The sequence below is a fragment of the Lissotriton vulgaris genome, chromosome 1_2 (assembly GCF_964263255.1).
Source record: "Lissotriton vulgaris chromosome 1_2, aLisVul1.2, whole genome shotgun sequence".
Lineage (NCBI taxonomy): Eukaryota > Metazoa > Chordata > Amphibia > Caudata > Salamandridae > Lissotriton > Lissotriton vulgaris.
Window position 1 is genome coordinate 312,071,862 of NC_141686.1, and position 18,901 is coordinate 312,090,762.

The following is an 18,901-nucleotide window of genomic DNA, read 5'->3' on the forward strand; positions in this document are numbered from 1 at the left end:
TCTTGTACTTCCTCTCATGCATCCTGCTAAGTTTGGGTCTTGTGAAGAGTGTGCCCTGTAACCCTGTCTCATATCATCTTCTCTGGCCCTACCTCCTTGTTTTGGTACAGTAGATCTTGGTGGATGGACCAGGCACCGTCTTGTGTTTAGCTTGGGTGGAGCATCCTTTTCAGGAGTTGTGCCTCCTTCTCCGTGTGGAGTATCTGTGATCCTTTCTTTGGGTGGTGTTTGGTTCCGGGTTGATCCTTGGTTGATGATCGGTTGTAATGGCAGATGATCCCTCCACGTGATAGCATCTCACGTTCTGCATGGGGCACGGACACTCTGCTTCTTAGAATGCATGAGAGGCAAACGCCGAGGTAAACTCCTTGTCACCCTCTGGTTCATTGCTACAGCTCTCAGTCCACACCACCTGCATCCATCCTTATGTCATGTTCTCTTTCTGTAATAAATGATTGAAGAGCTGAAGCAGAACACCACAGGGCTTATTTATGAAAACTGTTGCATCGCTGCGTGAAAACAATGATGGGGCAGTTTTCACTGCGCCCTCCCAGCATTTTAGAGTAAATATTTCTTTTCTGTTTGTGACACCAGGCTTTCCCTGGCATTGCTGAACGGGAAACATGTTGTTGTAAATCTGCCCTCCATTGTCCGGGTGTTCTGAAGTGGTGAGGCTGATGGCCCAATGTCAGGCGGCTGTTGGTCAAAGGTTTCTTCAGGTGGGGCCAGTGAAGGCTCCTCCCTTGAGGTCTTGGCAGGTCCCCTACTGGAAACTGAGCATCGCAATCAGAGGTTTGGCGGTCAGGGGGCGCTGGCACATGTGGGCTGAGTGCCCTCTCTGCCAGACTCTAAAGAAAGCCCTGAGTGACCTCCATGGAGAGAGGTCTACTGTGGGTCTGGTTCATTCCTTCAGGGCACCAAGCACGTGCACCTGAAAATGTCACCATAGAGGCGGCCTCTTCTTCGTCCAGGCCCACAAACTCTGGAACACGCTGCTCTTTTGCAACAGAGTCCAGTCCAACCTCATCACCTCCTGCAAGGCCAACAAACATCCTTCTTGAACCAAACCCTGTAACATCTCTTGGGCACCAAACAGCCACCACAATGGACCTTTGTAAGAGAAAGTGAAAAACCTAGAATCTTTTTTAAGTTCAGGAGCATCCTTCAAATTTCAAATTCATAACTTTACATAATTAACAGGCTGAAGCCTAACCCCCTCTGCCATGTTTAAAGAACCGAGCTCTGGTAGTGGGTGTTGATTTTAAAACTCAGTTGAGGTATTGCAATGCACTCTCTTCTGAGGGTCTTCTGAACATCCCGACAGACCGACTGAAAAGTCAAAGAAAAGTTCTGCATCAACATTCAAGACTCAAGATCATCTGTTTATAGTATTTCTATATGTTTGTTACCTCTTGTTTTTTTGTGTCTCTATTGTTTATAATGTATGGTCAATGAGCAGCGGACCATTGAGAAGGGAACGGTTTTCTGTACGAGTCTTTCTGTGTACTGTAGTGCCTATTTCAGGCAGTGCGGCTTCGAATCCCCTGGTGCATCCTCCAATCTTTCTTTCATGATGCGCTCTCCTCTGATTCCAGGTTTGGAAACAAACCACTTTTAAAGTCCTATTTTGACTCCTGACTTGTAAAATCTCTTTGCTGATGTGCTTTTGAGCTCCCTACTCAACATCAGAGGCCACACTTTTTTCTGTGATTTTTGGGGAAATTGTCTATCCGCAGCGATCCAGCCTTTCCTCCATTCTTTTTGGCTTCACGACACCGCTGAAGTTATGTTTGGTTCGGTTGTGCTTAGAAGATCAGTGCCAAGAGATCCTTTTGGGAGGTGGGAGCTATATAAGTGATGCTACTCACTCACCTAGAGGCCTTTTAGTACATAATGTGCGTGCATCAAAGCTCTTACCTCAGATAAAAGGTTGAATGTTCGAACCAGGCATGCATTTACCATGCATGCTTTTACAACCGGTCCGAATCACAAATGTGTCTGTACAATGCATTCCTTTACCATGCAAGCTGTTACAACGACTTGCCTTAGGGTAAGCGCTGGACTTTGGAATAGTGTAATTTACTATTCCAACTCCAGTCTGTGCAACAGTAGGGAAAGTGTTGGATCAGTCCAGCAAAGCTTTCCGTAATGCAAGTTGTTGTAACGATGTGGTGAAGGAATGCATTGTAAAGAAGCATTTGTGGTTCAGACCGCATTTTAAAGGCACAGCATGTGTTGCAATGCGTTATTAAGGCTGTTACCCCAAACAAAACACAAGTACATGGCTCCCACTGCTGATCGTTGCCGTATAGTGTGAACTCGGTCCAATAATCACTGTCTCTCGTCTCTTCTGCAGAGCCGTTTCTCCGCCTGGTGAATGGGACGGGTCGCTGTGACGGAAGTGTTGAGATCCGCCTGGAGGACCACTGGATCCCGCTCTGCCAGGAGCCGTGGGACTGGACCACCGCCGATGTCCTATGCCACAAGCTCGACTGTGGACCTGCCTTTGGGTGGATGGGTGGGCACGATGAAGACCCCAGCCCAAGTACCCGGAGCCATGGCAACGAGAGGCGTGGTGGTCTAGCCGCTGCATCCAACCAAACCGTGCCCAACTTCATGCGGGTAGTCTGTGCCCACCCGCAACGAGGTTTGGAGAACTGTTCTGTGAGTCTCAAGCCATGCCCCAGTGAGAGGCCAGCAGAGCTCAACTGCACAGGTGATGACCTCATAGAACATGGAGCATGTGGAGGGGGTGGGGGGCGTACCGGGGGGGATCTCACACAGGGTCAAAGTGTGAGGTCCTCCTCACATGCGGTGACACAAGGACTGCTCATACTCTTCTTCTCTTCCTTCCATTTGTACCTCTCACACCTCCCATGTCCTTTCTTTCTTCCTCGAAGTTATGCTGTTTTTTTATTTTCCATTCATTTCTTGCCTTCTCGACACCCTTATTTTCTCTTCTAATGCCACGTAAAAATGTATTTTTCGTAAAAGACAATTTAAAATAATTGTTACAAAAGAAATAAAAAATAAATAATATGGGGATAAGAGATAAGATACTATTTCATTAAACATGAATCGAACTTTAGTGCCTCAGTGCAAGTAGTTGGGCATATTATCAAGAAGGGTGTTAAAATTATCGCTGCTTTAGCGGCAGGAAACTGTAGTTAAAGCGGCGATAATGGGCTTGATAATATGCCGTAAGGAATTCCAATAGAAGCCCATGTTCACACCAGAACATGGGCTTCTATGGGTATTCACAAGGGCATATTATCAAGCCCATTATCTTCACTTTAGCTGCAGTTTCCTGTCGCTAAAGCGGCATTAATTTTAACAACGTTTCTTGATAATATGCCCCATTGTCTCTTCGAAACATACTCGGCTCTCTTCTCCCTGCCTTACTTTCCTCTTTTCCCCCATCTGTCCCTTTCCTATAAACCATACTTTCCTCTATTCCTCTGTTTAACATTAACCTCAATGCAGAGGGCCGAAGTCCAACTAGCCTTTAATGCAAAATAGTGAGATCCCCACAGCAAAGGATCAAAGCTAATTGTCATTCCAACTGCTGTTGGATCTCCAGTGTGACCCCCAAAGCTGAGATTCATGTGACATGAGCCACTACATATGCACTTCTCTCGATACAAGCCACAGCAGTAGGGTGGGGCTAGTGGCAGAACTGGCTGCTCTCAGCGCAAATGTACCTACTGTACAGGTGTCAGGAGATCTTCGCCTGGTGGAAGGGAACCACTGCCTTGAGGGGAAGATATCTCTCATATACACAACACGGACCCCTTCATTGCCACAAAATCTTGCTTCCCTTCCCAGGTTTGGACACGAAGATGTGTTATTGGAAAATGTGCAAAATAGCTGCTGGGCCTGCTGAGGCCTGAGAGTTTTACAAATGTTTCAATGACACAGGAAGCTTCGCACAAATAGAAGGCAAGATCTACGTCCGGTTCATGGTTCATACTATGTGCTCGTTAACGTGGCACTTCATAAGTATATGTAATCATAATATAAATAGATTTTAAGTATGTTTTCACATCTCCGTCATTTCTTCCTTTTCGCTTCCTAAATTCTTTTTTTATTCCCTCCATTTCCTTGGTTTCTTCTTTAATTTTCTCTTATTTGCAGCAGATTTTTGAGTCTCCTTCTGTTTGCCTTCATTCCCTTTGTTAGGTCTTGCCTGAGCCAGCGCATGCACTGCTCTGGTGAGACTTTTAGTAAGGGCTTCAAAAAATGCTTCCACTGTGGTCTAGAGCTTGCGGTTACGCACGAGGGTGGCGCTTCCGTCATGGCTCCTTAAGTGCATCGCTCGCGGGCACCCTTCCAGCCCGCAATCCCGATCACTTTCACTTGGACGGCCGCAGCTGAAGGCAGGATTTGCTGTTCCCTCCGAGCAACATGCCCATCCGAACTTTTCAAACATTTGAGACATTTGAATAATATATTGTTTGTACAGATTTTTCCCATTTTGCCAATGGGAGCCGGGCACCCGCAGCATACCAGCACCTGCAGCGTTGGGTGCTGGTACGCTAACGGCTGGCGGCCGCAGCATCGCCTGCTGCTGAGGGCCCCTCTGCTCTGTTGCTCGTCCCGTGCTCCCCTGAGCCCTGCTGTCAAGTTCTGTGTCACTCGGGATGGGAGGCTTGTGCACAGGATACTAAGCTCTGCGGTGCTCCCTGGCGGAGCTGGCGGCAGAGAGGAACAGTCAGGCACCTCCTCCGCCCCGGTCCGGGTTCTCCCCAGCTCTTCGGTGCAGGCTCTGCACATAGAGCTGCCCTCCCAGCAGGTAACGGAAAGGGAGAATTACATATGAGGCATGTCTTGTCTTTTGTGTTGATGAGTGTCACTGTTTGGAAGTCCGGCTTTATGTTCGGAAAGGGTCCTTGTGTTTCAGTCCTCTGTACTATTTATAACGCCCTTTGTAAAGTTCAAACTTTTTCTGTGACCCCCAGTAAAGCGGAGCCACCGTTATAAGCTGGCGACCAGTCAGGTTTAGATGGGTTTACCATGAAGTGGGAGGGGTTTACCTGTTTTTGAAGTGAGTATTAACATAATAAATCACATAGGTAGGTTAATCACTTTATCTTTAGTTGTCATTTTTGGGACATTATTGCTAGGCGAGTGTGCTGATAATAAGTCACTTCATTGCTACAGAATAACACTTTTGCACCCCGGCTTTCCTTTTACAACTTCTTGTTTTCAGCTGTTTTAGAACACATGGTACACAATAAGCCAGTTTTGTTACATTGAAATCCATAACGGTGAAAGGATTGTTTTGTCAACAAGTAGTTATGGGGTGTCATTATAGATTGCCCAATAAGTTGCATGCCAGGCGTGAGAGATGGGGCTTGAAGCCTGCCTATTGCTTTCCATTTGCTGGCACTCCTGTCACTCTTGTTTTTAAGCTTATTTGTGTCTCAGTTTGTGAATTTTGTCTTTGCCCCTCCCATGAAGCCTAGTCTCTTTACCATCTCTTGTGATTGGATTTCCGGCCCCCACCCCATCTGCTTTTCAAGCACTACTTTTTTCTTTCTGGTTAAGCACTCCATGAGAGTGTGCATGTTTTCCACCTGTCTCTGTCATGTACCACTATCCCTCTGCAGTCTGTGTAGTTATCTGTTACCTGTGTGCTTCTCCCTGCCCCGCCTCCATGTTGTTGCACTCACTCTTAAGCCCTCCCCTGTTGAGCATTTGCCTGTGTGCTTCTACCCCACCTACTCCACATTGCTCACTCACCCCCTGCTTCTCTTTCCCACCACCGCTCTCTGTATGTCACCCAGACCTTCATGTTGCTTCCCCCACCCTTGCCCTCCTTTGCTGTCACTTGTTGCTTCTCATGTCCAACCCCCATTCCTTCCCCCCACCTGCACTCTGTGTTGCCACACCAACTCCTGCCACCTGCACTTAAAAAAAAACACTTCCATGGGTTTTCTTCTTTTAACTTGCTGATCCAACTCAGATCAGTAATAAAAAGAACAACAAACAAGCATTGGAATACCCAATAGGACTCGCCTTTAGGACCTTATAAGTGTTTAGCCATGCAACAGTTGATGTTGTTGCACCAAGGATATTGTGCTGCATAACTAAACACTTAATAGGTCCCAAAAGTGAGACCTATTGGCTATGCCAATGCTAGTCTTCTTTGACTTCCTTCTTTGCTTTCATCATCCAAATGTATTTCTGACTGTTGATTATTTTTCTGTTTTGTGTTTCTTTCCGTCTCAGTTTTCAGACCTGTTTGTTGTGGTTGCATCATGAGCAGCTCTAGTATTTTATACCGTTGTTCTTATATCTCCTACGTTCAATAGTGTAGGTCGTCTCAGGTGGCTCAACACTCCACCCTCCATTGTCTCAAGGGCCTTGCACAGTCTTTAGCAACAGTACGAGTACCACAGAGCTGAAAGAGATGCTCTGGGAGGCCTCTCTGGTTTAACAGGGGAGCAAGTGCATCTAATTAAGGGTGGGCGGGCGGCTACGCTCCGTGCACGGAGTGTGCGTAGTGCCGGCTTCTACGCATTTTGCGTAGCAGACGTAGAATCCGGCACTACGCACGCTCCGCAGACGGAGCGTAGCTGGCCGCCACCCGCCTCCCTCTCGCCCTCCCTAAATACTTTAAATTACATCTGTAAATGAATTAAAAGGCACTTACCTTGCCCGCCGCTGCCCGCCGCGTCCCCGGGGCTCGCTCTCTTCGTCGCTTCCGTCTTGGGTAATATTGCGCATGCGCGGGCGGCCGCGCATGCGCATTTCTCACAAGAAATGCGCATGCGCGGCCGCCCGCGCATGCGCATTATTACCCAAGACGGAAGCGACGAAGAGAGCGAGCCCCGGGGACGCGGCGGGCAGCGGCGGGCAAGGTAAGTGCCTTTTAATTCATTTACAGATGTAATTTAAAGTATTTAGGGAGGGCGGGAGGGAGGCCTGTGGTGCGTAGTGGGGCTACGCGGAGTGCGGAGGTGGGAGTAGTTTCTCGCCCACTTCACGTAGCTCCGCAAAGCCCCACTACGCCCACTACGCCCAGGGTTACATCTAATGCTGTTTTTATCGGAGTTCAGATTCTTCTGGGGGTGTCATCTGCAAGAGAGGCACTCAGGGCTTGACACAGCTCTCCAAAAGGGCGATCACTACTAAGGCCCACTTTTCTCCTACTTCTTGAAAAGTTCTTTCTGGTCGCTCCTGTAACCCTGATGTCTGCATGGCATGCTTCTGGGCACCAGGTCTTTCTCCAGCCAGGTCTCCTACAGCTTCCAGTCCTCTGTGGCAAGCTTGGCCCTCATGTCCATCTGATGTTGGTGCCCTGGAGCAGGCAAACAGGAGGTCCGCCACAGAACCCATGAATAGCAGCTTCAGTCCCTGCGTGCCAGTAGGTGTCAGGGGTCCATGCAGGCTTTTCTCCCAGCATGATCTTCTTTCTTCCGGTGTTGTCCTCCTACGTCAAAGTGGAACTTGAAGAAGTGGTGGTAAGGTGCCAGTCTTCTTCTCGTCACTAGCCTGTGATTAGAGATGTTTTCCTACTCAATCCTACTCTAACGTGTCGAGCACGCCGGCATCCGGGGGCTACCACTGAGATGGATTACCTCATTTCTCCAAGATCATGTTCAGGCAGTTTCCCTCCCACCCTTCTCCTCAGTGGGAAAGCGTCTCACCTGTGGAGTCCCTCAGGGCTCCTCGCTCTCACCACTCCTCTTCAATCTTTACATTCGTCCCCTCATTTCGGAGCTTCAACAAAAATCTGTTACCATCTTCAACTATGCTGACGACCTTCAGCTTATCTTTAACATCGACCCCTCCCCATCCTCCATCCAAAACGTCCACTCTGTCATGAATTATATCAGCTCCTGGATGAACCTAAATCAGCTCAAACTCAACCCTGACAAGACTGAGTTAGTTCTCACTGGTCCGCTTGGCAACCCCTGGAATTTTTCTTTCTGGCCACTCTCACTTGGCCCTTCCCATTCCCCTGTTGACTCTGGCAAGAGCCTAGGCATCACCATTTGCAAGGACCTCTCCACGAGGGCGCAAATTAACTCAGTTGTTTCCTTCTGCTTCTACCATCTGCGCTGCATCCGCAAAATCAGCAGACTTCTCTCCCGAGAAGCTCTTGTGCAGGTTACTAGGGACTAGTCATGTCTCGCATTGACTATGCGAACTCCCTATATGTGGGCTTACCAGCATATCAATCACAACGCCTCCAACTCATCCAGAATCAGGCAGCCAGGTTGATCCATGGCCAGCCAAGATCCAGCCACACCAAGCCTCTCCTTAAGAACCTTCATTGGCTTCCAGTTGCCCAGCGAAGCCTCTTCAAACTTGGCTGTCTGATTCACAAAGCCCTTTCCTCTCAGGGGCCCTCCTTCATTTCCTCCCTCTTACACTGATATGTACCCCAACGTGCTCTTCGCTCCTCCAACTCCAATCTTCTTACCCCCTGCTCCTTCAGGCGTAAGAAACATGGAGGCCTGAGATTCTCCACCCAGGCTTCCCTCCTCTGGAACTCCCTCCCCTCTGCACTCCGCCTTCTCCCTTCCTACGCTATTTTCAGAAAATCACTTAAAACCTGGCTCTTCTTGTTAGCTCACAACTAGTTCGCCCACTATGTACAGCACAGCCCTCCCACTCCTGCGCCAAGAAACCGTAGGTGAACGTGCGCTTTACAAGTCCCATTTATCACATCATATCATATCAATCCTGTCTACGTTCTTGCTCTATGGCCACTTCCTCTTATTCAAGGTCTGATTCACCAGGGGCAGCGCTTTACAGAATCCCACCCTCTGGCAGCAACGACTCCTGTTTGTAGAAGCACTTGAGGATCAGTGCAGCCAACTGAGGGAAAGGGTTTTGGGAGGTAGTTTGGGAAAGTGATGCAAAACTTGGCTGTGACGGTATCTGTTCCTGGTAAATATTTAGCTTAAAACAATGACTACCATCGCAATGTTACTATACAGTTTTTAAATGAAAGTATCTTATCTGGGGAACTTTGGGGAAAGAGATCTAAGAAGCCAATTATTATTATTTTGTTTTGTTTGTTTTTGGGGAGTTTTTATATAGCACAAACTAAACCTGAAGGTGTCAGAGCGCTTTACATGAGCACCAGTTGCATTACAGATAGGGGTGGGCGGAATTTGTGTAGTCAAGCTATGCAAAGCTCTGCGAAACTGTAAAAAATCTCAGCGAGCATGCAGAGTTCAGCGAACATGCGGAATTGCTTGTTCCTCCCATTCGCGATGCTTTTTTCCTGTTCTTTGCGTGCTCGGGGGAAAATATCTTGCGAACACGCATTTTGAAAGCGCGAACAAACAAAAAATTCCACGAAGCCGTGGAACGTGGAATTTTGGGCAATTCCGCATTCTCCGCGGAATGCGAAATTACCCAAATTACTTAAATTCCGCGAGCGGAACATAATTTACCGCCCAGGCTTAGTTACAGGATGGACACAGGGTCAGCGCTAGGCATGGGCAGTGTGGGCAGCTGCCCAGGGCCTCGCACTCAACCTACCAGCAATGTGCCCACACCAATCCTGTGTCCTGTTGTTTCCCTGCCCATCAAGCTGAAAGAAAGGTGTCTTCTTGCAATTAGGGTCCATGGGAGGTGCCACATTCCCCTGCCTCTCAGGGATGGTGTTGGGAGGCCTAGGGGAGGGAGACACTTCCACTTGTCCCAAGTGCAAGGAGACCATTGAGAGACTCTGCAGGACGCCCATTGTCCAGCACTTTAGCGCCCTCATAGTGTTAACTCTCAGCCCCAAAGCAGTTCTCACAGCTTCAGCCGGATAGAGCCTGTAAAAGAGGTGCTTGTAGGAGGCTGGGAGGAGAAGCTGGGGCATAGGAGGAGTCTGCACAAAGCAGTTTCCTGAGCTGTGTCACTTAAGAAATTTAGAGGGGCCTCGCACATTTTCTTTTGGCCCAGGGCCCCCGCAAATCCTAGAACTGGCCCTGGACGGACACATTTATTTTTGTTAGGTACAGGGAGATTAAGTGAATCACAGGAGGTTGAGTGTGCCTGCCGAGACTTGAACCCGGTTCCCCAGCTCCAAGGTCAATTGCTCTAGCTGTAAGGCACTTTGCAATTAAAATACCTTCTCGGTTTCCAACAATTTCATCTTTTTGTGAGAATTCTTTGGTGTCAGCAAAGACTAAGGTGACATTTTTCCAATTACTGTTTTCATCAAGGTAATCAAATCAAGTCATCTCACATAATAACACAATTTTAAAAAACATGCACCAGTTTCTTTTCCAGATCTCACAATCTGATTTTAATGTCTCACTCATAATTGAGTAGTTCTTGCTTGCAGAGATCTAGCTTATTCGGAAGTTGGTTCTCTTCTTGTCCCCAACCCTCAACTGGAACTGAGAACAACTATAAATTGTCTTTTTTTAAAGGACAGTCTGCTCGCTCTTGTCCAAAATCTTTCAACTCCACCGCCTTCACAAATGTGAACAGATATCTCCTCTGTTTTTCTCTCTTTTAAAACATTGTCACAATTTCCACATCTAAAACATGTCCACGGCTGTAAAATCTGCTGATTGCTCCACAATTGCGGTATTCATTGGCCAACGCAGATGCTAGAGCGTTCATTGGGGATCACCAGTACCCAGACTTCTTCCTCCCAGGTCCTAGAATACCAGGCATGGTCTATAGGGCGTGGCCCTTTATATACCTGCCGAATCAAAATGGCTGCTTAGATTCTGATGGGCTGAAGTCTAGCGCATCTCGTTCAAATCTCATGAGATCTTGCTTAAATAAGATTGCAGTAGCTGAAACGTGCCACACAGTCTCCTTGTGCTCTACAGGCGATGCATGCAACTTTTAAAAAGGCACCAGTCTCTGCTTGCCACACATATCTTTGATATACTATGCCCATTAGGCACAAGGTGGTCACCACAGCAGGGGTCTCCATGCTTAACTGTAAAAATCCCAGAAGCCCTAATTCCAATTTTTTTTAACCTTTTCTTCCACCTGGAGGAACTCTAGCCTCCCCTTTGCTATTCCCCTGTTGTAGCAAGATGGGTTTTTGTTGCAGTAACCCCATTTTCTGCTCGATTTCTGATGCATTTTGACTTGATATGCCCTGGGTCCTTGCCAATCAGGTTCCCAGTGTGGTGGTGAGCCTCAGCAAGGCCTACCAGTGCAAGGGATTCGCCCTTCTCTGCGCAGAGTCCTCAGACCAATAGGAAGAAGTTGGCACAGAAACTGGAATAGAAAAGACAGAGTTTATTAAACCTCATGAGGTGGAACTACATTCACACAGCACCCTTCGGTAATGTATGAAGTAGCACACTGAATGGAAGGAACATGGTCCTTTTATACCCACACAGGGGCTCAAAAGAAGGCGGTACAAGTACAGAAGAAGGTTTTAGGTACATATAAGGTCATATAGAAATGCACAGTCGACAAGTAGGAGGAGTCAGCACTTTGCCAAGTCTAGTAAACACATCCTGACAGTTACATACTACTAACAGCTGCAAGCTCAACTGAGCATGTGCGGAGCAGAGAAGGCTAAATATATCTTTTCTCTAGGCAGATTTCAAGAGCAGAGAACAGCAAGGTAGGACAGAGCACATGGTGAGCATATGGTAGCACATGGCAAAGAAAATGGCTGCCAGAAATACAAAATGGATTCCACAAAACGGGCAAGATAGCCTCTAAATACAAGATGGCTTCAGCCAACGCTAACGCAATTGATGCCAAATTACAACAGACAACCCTTTTAGCGTTAGCTGAAGACATTCCTTCATTTGGGGTAATCTAAATATTCATCCCGCACATCTTTTAGATTTATTTCGACCACCTCTATATGCAACATTTGTTGGGCCTTTGTTTCTGCAACATTCCTTTTGGCAGGTATACAAGCAGAGATGCAAATGGAGCAAAGCATTGGACCACATTGGATACATACACAGCATGTAAAAAGTATTGTAATCATTACACATAGGCTAGTCAGTAACTTCCATCCCCAAGCAGTAACAAGAGTCCACAACCATCCAGCAAAAGTCCAAGTACCAGTCTCTGGATGACTTTCTGCAGCAATCTTATGCAGTTTTGATATTGCGTCATATACTGAAGGTGAGTGATCCGGTATGAATACACAACATCTGCTACCGATGATTCGACATGCACCACCTCAAACAGCCATAACCACATCTAGAACCATTCGGTTCTGGAGAGCTACAATTCTTGCAATTTGCAGCTCCTCTGTAATGTTCCCAAGTGTCATAGCTGTCTGATTGGTAACAGCTTCCACAACTATAGTCAATCGTCTTATTTTCCTACTGTTTAATGCAGCACTCACAAAGAAGAATAAACCTAAATTAAAATCGACATATTGTTGCAGAGTAGTGTCAGTTTGGTCTACTTCTTCAGCACTTATTGTCCTTTTGTATCTTTTTCTAGAGATATTGTCAAGCAATTTAAGGTCCCAATGATATGATGCAGGTGCCAGAAACACAGGGGGCAATAGAAAGGACACATAGCACACACCTGACCACCCAGTAGGTAGTTGATAATATCCTCGGCTACTACAGACAAAATAAGTATTCTGTGAAGCTATAAAACTACTGTTATTAACACCTTCAATAGTCAGAATTACAGTACATTCACTTTTCTCCACTGGAATTCTCCCAATACTACTTATACATAGGGCTGCTTTATCTCTGGTAACAGAAATCACAAATTATTCATTACTGATAAAAGTTATCATATTTGTGAGGACATATGGTGTTGAAATATTGTCCGGTTGATACTCTTCCCATTCCCATTTGGTCCCTTTGGCTTGAGGAAAACCATCTTTATCTGGGTAGCATACTTTATTGAGACGAAAAAGAAGCCCGCCTACTGTACGTCTCCCAAATGCAAACAAAAGCGCATACCAAGCTTGACAAGAACCATTATGAGAAAATGGAAGAGGAATAAAAGGTGTTCCTCCTTTCTTTTGATGTGCAGGTATCATCCTACACACCCAAAAGTTGGTAGTATTTGTGGCATTATGAGTATGATGCAACATCTGGATAAAGGTATTATTTAAGTAGGATTGTCGATGCTTCTGCTCATGGTATGGAAGCGTGAAGTAGTGATGTTCCATTTGTACTGGAGTAGTGGCAACAAAGAGCTGTCGAGCAGGAGCCACTTTCTCAACAAACCAGGTGATTATTCCCATAACCACCAGAGCAACAACAAACCCTACAGCACAAATGATTCTTTTGTTATGCATTTTAGCAACAGTGATAATTGATCTTTCTACAAACTCATTAAAACAATCGTTGGAGCTCTTATCCCTGGGCAGCCGCTGATTTCTTCACCAAGGGTCAATTCGGGTGTCACTATACTACGCAGGACTGATCCCCCCCTTGCCAAATCGGCGTTCCCTTTTACTAACCCTGGGCGGTAGCTCAACCAGACTTTTTCGGCAAAGCAGATTCTTTCCTTGGTCTCAGTTGATATCGGGATTCTCCAGCGATCGTGTGGTCTGGGAAGACTCCTTCAGAATTGTCGGGTGAAATAGCTTGGCCTTTCTCCGTTTCCAGGATCTCTCGATGGTCGGTCAACACCGCAGGCTCCACCAAGCTAGGCGACACACATTTGCAGTGTGTGCTGAGGATCCAGTTCTTTCTGTTTGTCACTCGAACTGCAGTCCTCATCGCAAGGAGCACTTGCTCTGGTCTTCACCACCTCGGTTCCAAACTGTTCGATCTGTCGAAGACCTTGACCATCACGTGGTCACCAGGTCGGAGTTGTTGGGCCTCACCTGTAGATCTGTCAGGAAGCGCTTCTCGAACCTGTTGATGAATAGAAATCAAACTGTTGGTTAACTGTGCCAAATAAACATTCATCAGAACACATGGAACATCATGTATGGGACGTGGTTTAGGAACTCCCCAAATGTTCATCGGTCTCCCAAAGACCACTTCATATGGGGTAAGGCCAGATCGTGAATGTGGCACTGATCTTATGGACAACAATGCCAAGGGTAGTGCATCCGGCCACTTCAAAGACGTGGAAGCCAGTATTTTCACCAACTTCAATTTCAAAGTAGCGTTATACCTCTCCACTAATCCTGCTGATTGCGGGTGGAATACTGCATGGAATTTCTGCTTGATCCTTAATCCTTTCAGGACATGCTCAACAACTTGCCCAATAAAATGAGGTCCTTTGTCACTCCACAAAAGCTTACAAACACCATATCTAGGGAAAAACTCTTTTAGAAGCACCTTTGCTGTGGTGAAAGCAGTATTATCCTTTGTAGGGTATGCCTCTATCCATATGCTGAAGGCACATACCACCACTAGGACATATTTCAGATTATTGCAGCGTTCGAGTTGGATGTAATCCATCTGCAAAACTTAAAAAGGTGCGGTGGGTGTAGCAAACCCTCCTGTCGGAGTCTGTGTCCCTTTCCAGGATTATACTGCCAACAGATCAAACACGACTGTACTAGGACTGTACTACTCTTTTAGCTGTGCTGGCAATTTCAGGATGCTCCAAAACTTGTGTAAGCAATTTAGTTATTGCTAGAGCTCCAACATGTGCCAGCCTATGTGCCATTTGAACCATAGGTTGTAAATAGGCTGCAGGCAATTTTCACTTATTCATTTCTTTGTTACACCAACAACCCTCATCGTCCAATATTTCTTCTTTAGCCCATTGCTCAAGTTCTGCTACAGAAGCAGATCTCTGTATATCCAATACTTCTTCTCTAGCGTCATGCCAACGCTCAGCTTGTGATTTTACCACGTACATGGATGTTGTGTTTCGCTGCATCGCAGTCTCACGGGCTACGCGATCTGCAAGGGCATTGCCTTGTCCTATTTTGTCAATGATTTTCTTGTGCGTGCTACACTTCATAATAGAAACTCTCTTTAGGTATGTAAGTACAGTCAAGAGATGATGCACTAATTCTCCATGCATTATCTGCATCCCATGGGATGTAAGAAAGCCTCTTTCCTTCCAGAGCAGGCCACAATCATGGATCACTCCAAAAGCATAGCGGCTATCCATGTAGATGTTCACACACAAGTCAGTGCTAAGTTCACACGCTCGTGTCAAAGCTATTAGTTCAGCTGCTTGAGCCGACTTTTGAGGTATGCGAGCTGTTTCCACTACTGTCTCAAGCGTGGTAATTGCATAAGCAGCTGAAGTCGTGCCATCTGGTAACTTCAAACAGGATCCATCAACCCACAGTTCCCCATCTACATCTGAAAGGGGCGTATCTTGCAAATCGATGCGACTCTTTGTCTGTTCCTCAGTAAGGAATATACAATCGTGAGGCTCCTTTGACTGAGACTGAGTCGCAGGATATGGCAACAAAGTGGCTGGGTTCAGTGTCCCACATCTCTTCAAGGTAATATGAGGTGCTAACAATGTCAATTCATATCCTGTCAGGCGAGCACTAGCACCAACAGTTTGTGTGACAAAACTATCCCTTCACTCTGACGTATGGACACAGCTGTCGCTGCAAACTGAACGGAAGCATCCAGGCAACGTACGAGCAACAGGATCGAGAACTGCAGAAAAATATGCACAGGGACACTGCTTGTCACCATGTGTCTGTACTAAAACTGACAATGCACACCCATCTTTCTCGTGTACATAGAGTGTAAAAGCCTTCGTATAATCTGGTGTGCCTAACACTGGTGCATAGCAAAGAGCTTGTCTTAACTGACAAAAAACATTGTGGCATTCATCTGTCCATGGAAGGGGGATCAGAGTGTTTTTAGTCAAAATCACTAGCAGGAGTTTAACAATGTGTGAAAACCCCAATGAATGCACGGACATCTTTCTGTGTGGAAGGTACTGGTGTGTCTAATATTGCTTGAATGCGATCTGGTGTCAGTGCACGGCCCTCCTTAGACAGAAGGTGACCTAAGTAGGTTACCTTTGGTCTACAATATTGCAATTTCTTTCGTGATACTTTGTGCAGCAAGAAAAGAAAGCAAAGGCAAAGTACATTTCTCACACTGCTCAGGTGTATCAGCTGCCAACAAGATGTCATCGACATATTGTATGAGAGCCACTCCTTCAGACAAGGTAAAGGGATCAAGTTGTCGTTTTAAGGCTTGACTATAAATACTCGGACTCTCAGTGTACCCTTGAGGAACTCTACAAAATCTGTATGATCAATTATTCAAAGTGAAACCGAACAAATATCGGCTATCAGGATGAATAGGAATCGGGAAGAAAGCGTTCTTCAAATCGATTACAGAAATGTAGTTGCTGTTGGAGGGACCAGGGTAAGTAATGTCGTTATGTCAGAAACCACAGGGTACTGCGGTACTACAATCTTGTTGACTTCTCTTAAATCAATGATGAATCTATAAATCTTGGTGTGAGTATCTTTTTTCAAAATTGGAAGAATCGGACTATTGAAAACATTGTAAGGAACTTCTTCCACAACCCCCACTTTAATCAAATCATGTAAAATGCATGTAAGTGCTTCTTCTCCTTCTCAAGAAATTTTATCCTGAGGCAGTCTTGGCAATGAAGCACCCTCCTTGACACTAATATGCACTGGCGGAATAACCATTTGTCCTACATCAGTGTCTGAAGTAGCCCACAAAGTACTAGGGAGTGAAGCTAATGCAATGTTCTCTTTAACAATACAGGATCTCTCAATCACAGGGTAGTTATCATTCAAAATAACCTGTACTACTTCCGGAGAACAGCGTATCGTAGTCCTGAAATATTTGAGCACCTCAGACACACAATATTGTCTGGTGTGTTCGGAGAGAGCAAAAATGGACATGGAGCAGTAAACTTATCAACTTGGAATGCAAGTGGTTGTGACAATGGGCTAAGGGAAGGTGTTCCATCGAACCCTAGCGATGTAATGGTTGAGCCAGACAGGGGAGCCCTTGGAACTAATTGTTTAGATAAGGTGCTATGAGTAGCTCCTGTATCACACAGAAACTGATCAGTAGAACCCAAAACATGTGCTGTAACATAGGGACCCCTCTGGTCTACTGGAACTTCAACTGATTCCTTACCCCATCCTAGGCAATCCTATGCATAAGCAGAATCTTGAAAATCAGACGGCACATAGTCGGACATTTGATATTGGTTCCGTCTATCAAAAGTGTTAAACCCATCCTGTCCATGTGCATTAGCATCAAACTTAGCACGATCATTTGTGCTTCCTCTAGGCCCTAAGTATCCTGAACGATTTCTCATTTGTCCCCGACCACGTGGACACTTCTGAGCACGCAGTACTGGACAATCAGAAAGCCAATGTCCAAATTTCTTGTAGTACGCACACTGATCAACAGACACATTCGAACGAGTATAGGAAGGAAAAGATGAACCATAAGATCCACGTACACCTCTATCATTACCTCTAGAAGGCGGGCCATAAGCTTGAGCCAACATAACCTTTGTTTTCAACTCTTTAGACTTTTTATCCTCATTACTTTTAGCTTCTAATTCTTGTCGCTCATAATACTGAGCCATAGTTAGGAGAGAAACTGGAGAAGAGGTACTCCATGAACTTTCACTCGCCTTTAGGCGACTAGCTATTCCTGGCAAAAGGTTTGCAACATATTTATCAACAAACAGATGCCTACCCGTGTCATCTGTCAATGACTGGCCACTAAAATCGTGGAATGCTTCTTCAAAGCGTGTGAAGAAGTCAGAAACTGATTCATCTACCTTTTGCTTGCAGGACACTAACACTGTCCAATCTATCTTTTTAGGGGGAATAATCGTCTTTAACTTAACTAATATAGCTGCCGGGAGATTTAAAATTAACTGACACGGTTTCTGTGCAGGTTCTCTATCTTCATCTAACCGCTCTAAATCTTTCCACAATGCTCCAAATGTCGCTCGATCATCAATTTTATGCACAGTTCTCCACATGTCAGGCGGCAATATCAATCCAAAAAACAAATCAATATCAGGCAAAATCATGGTACAAGATCTAATAGCACCCTCAACTTCCTCATAAAAAGCTACTGGATTTTTGTGCGGATCAGGCAATGCATTTTTAAGGGCCATGACATCCGCTCTATTCCAAGGACTGTAAACCCAATTATAAATAAAGTAGCCCTTAGAATCGGCAGAACATTTATCATCATCTGTTTAGGAGAGACATACAAAGGTGCGGCTTCCCACATAGGTTTCGCATGAACTATCATAGTCTTATCTGTTCTGAAGATAGGAGCTTGTACCACGCCGGTCTAACTGACTGACTGAAGTACTTATAAAGCGCTCGAATGCCGCTGCGTCTTGGCGCTGGATGACTAGAGAGAACGGTGTGAGCCGATCTTAATGCGAGGAAAAGAGCCAGGTTTTCAGTGTCTTTCTGAAACATAGTTTAGATTTTTGTGAGCGCAGTGCAGGGGGCAGAGAATTCCATAGTCTGGAGGTTTGGTAGGAAAAAGATCTGCCACCCCAGCGCTTTCTTCTTATTTTAGGTTGGCAGATTAGATCAAGACTGGCTGATCTCAGTGCACGTGATGGCACGTATCGAGGGAGAAGTTTGGCAAGATCATCTGATCCCGTACCGTGCACGGATCTGTGAGCCAGACAGAGGGCCTTAAACTGTATTCTACACCTGACTGGAAGCCAGTGAAGTTCCCTGATGACCTTAGATGTAGGGTGACGATAGGGTAAATTCAGCAGAACCCTGGCTGCGGCGTTTTGGATTGCCTGCAGTTTGTTCAGTTGTTTTTCTCCTGTGCCCAAGTAGAGAGAGTTGCAATAATCCACTCGGAACATTACCAGGGCGCCCATGACAGTTTTTTGCAATGTTGGAGGGATGTAGGGTAGGACTTTCCTAAGGACCTTGATGGTATAGAAGCATGTAGAGGTTACCTGGGTAATCTGGGCCTTACAAGAAAGTTCTTTATCAACCAGGAAGCCAAGATTCCTGACCTTTTCTGCTCGGCTAGGACAAGAGCCCGCCTCCGGG

At 46.0% G+C, this 18,901-nt stretch overlaps 1 protein-coding gene across 1 annotated transcript in view; it reads left to right on the forward strand.

Moving 5' to 3' along the window:
• Positions 1 to 18,901, forward strand: part of CD6 (CD6 molecule) — a 187,389-nt gene that overhangs the window by 95,257 nt on the left and 73,231 nt on the right. Inside the window, exon 3 of the mRNA XM_086952646.1 lies at positions 2,357 to 2,716. Coding sequence (XP_086808772.1) covers positions 2,357 to 2,716 — 360 coding nt within the window. The remainder of the gene's footprint in view (positions 1 to 2,356; positions 2,717 to 18,901) is intronic.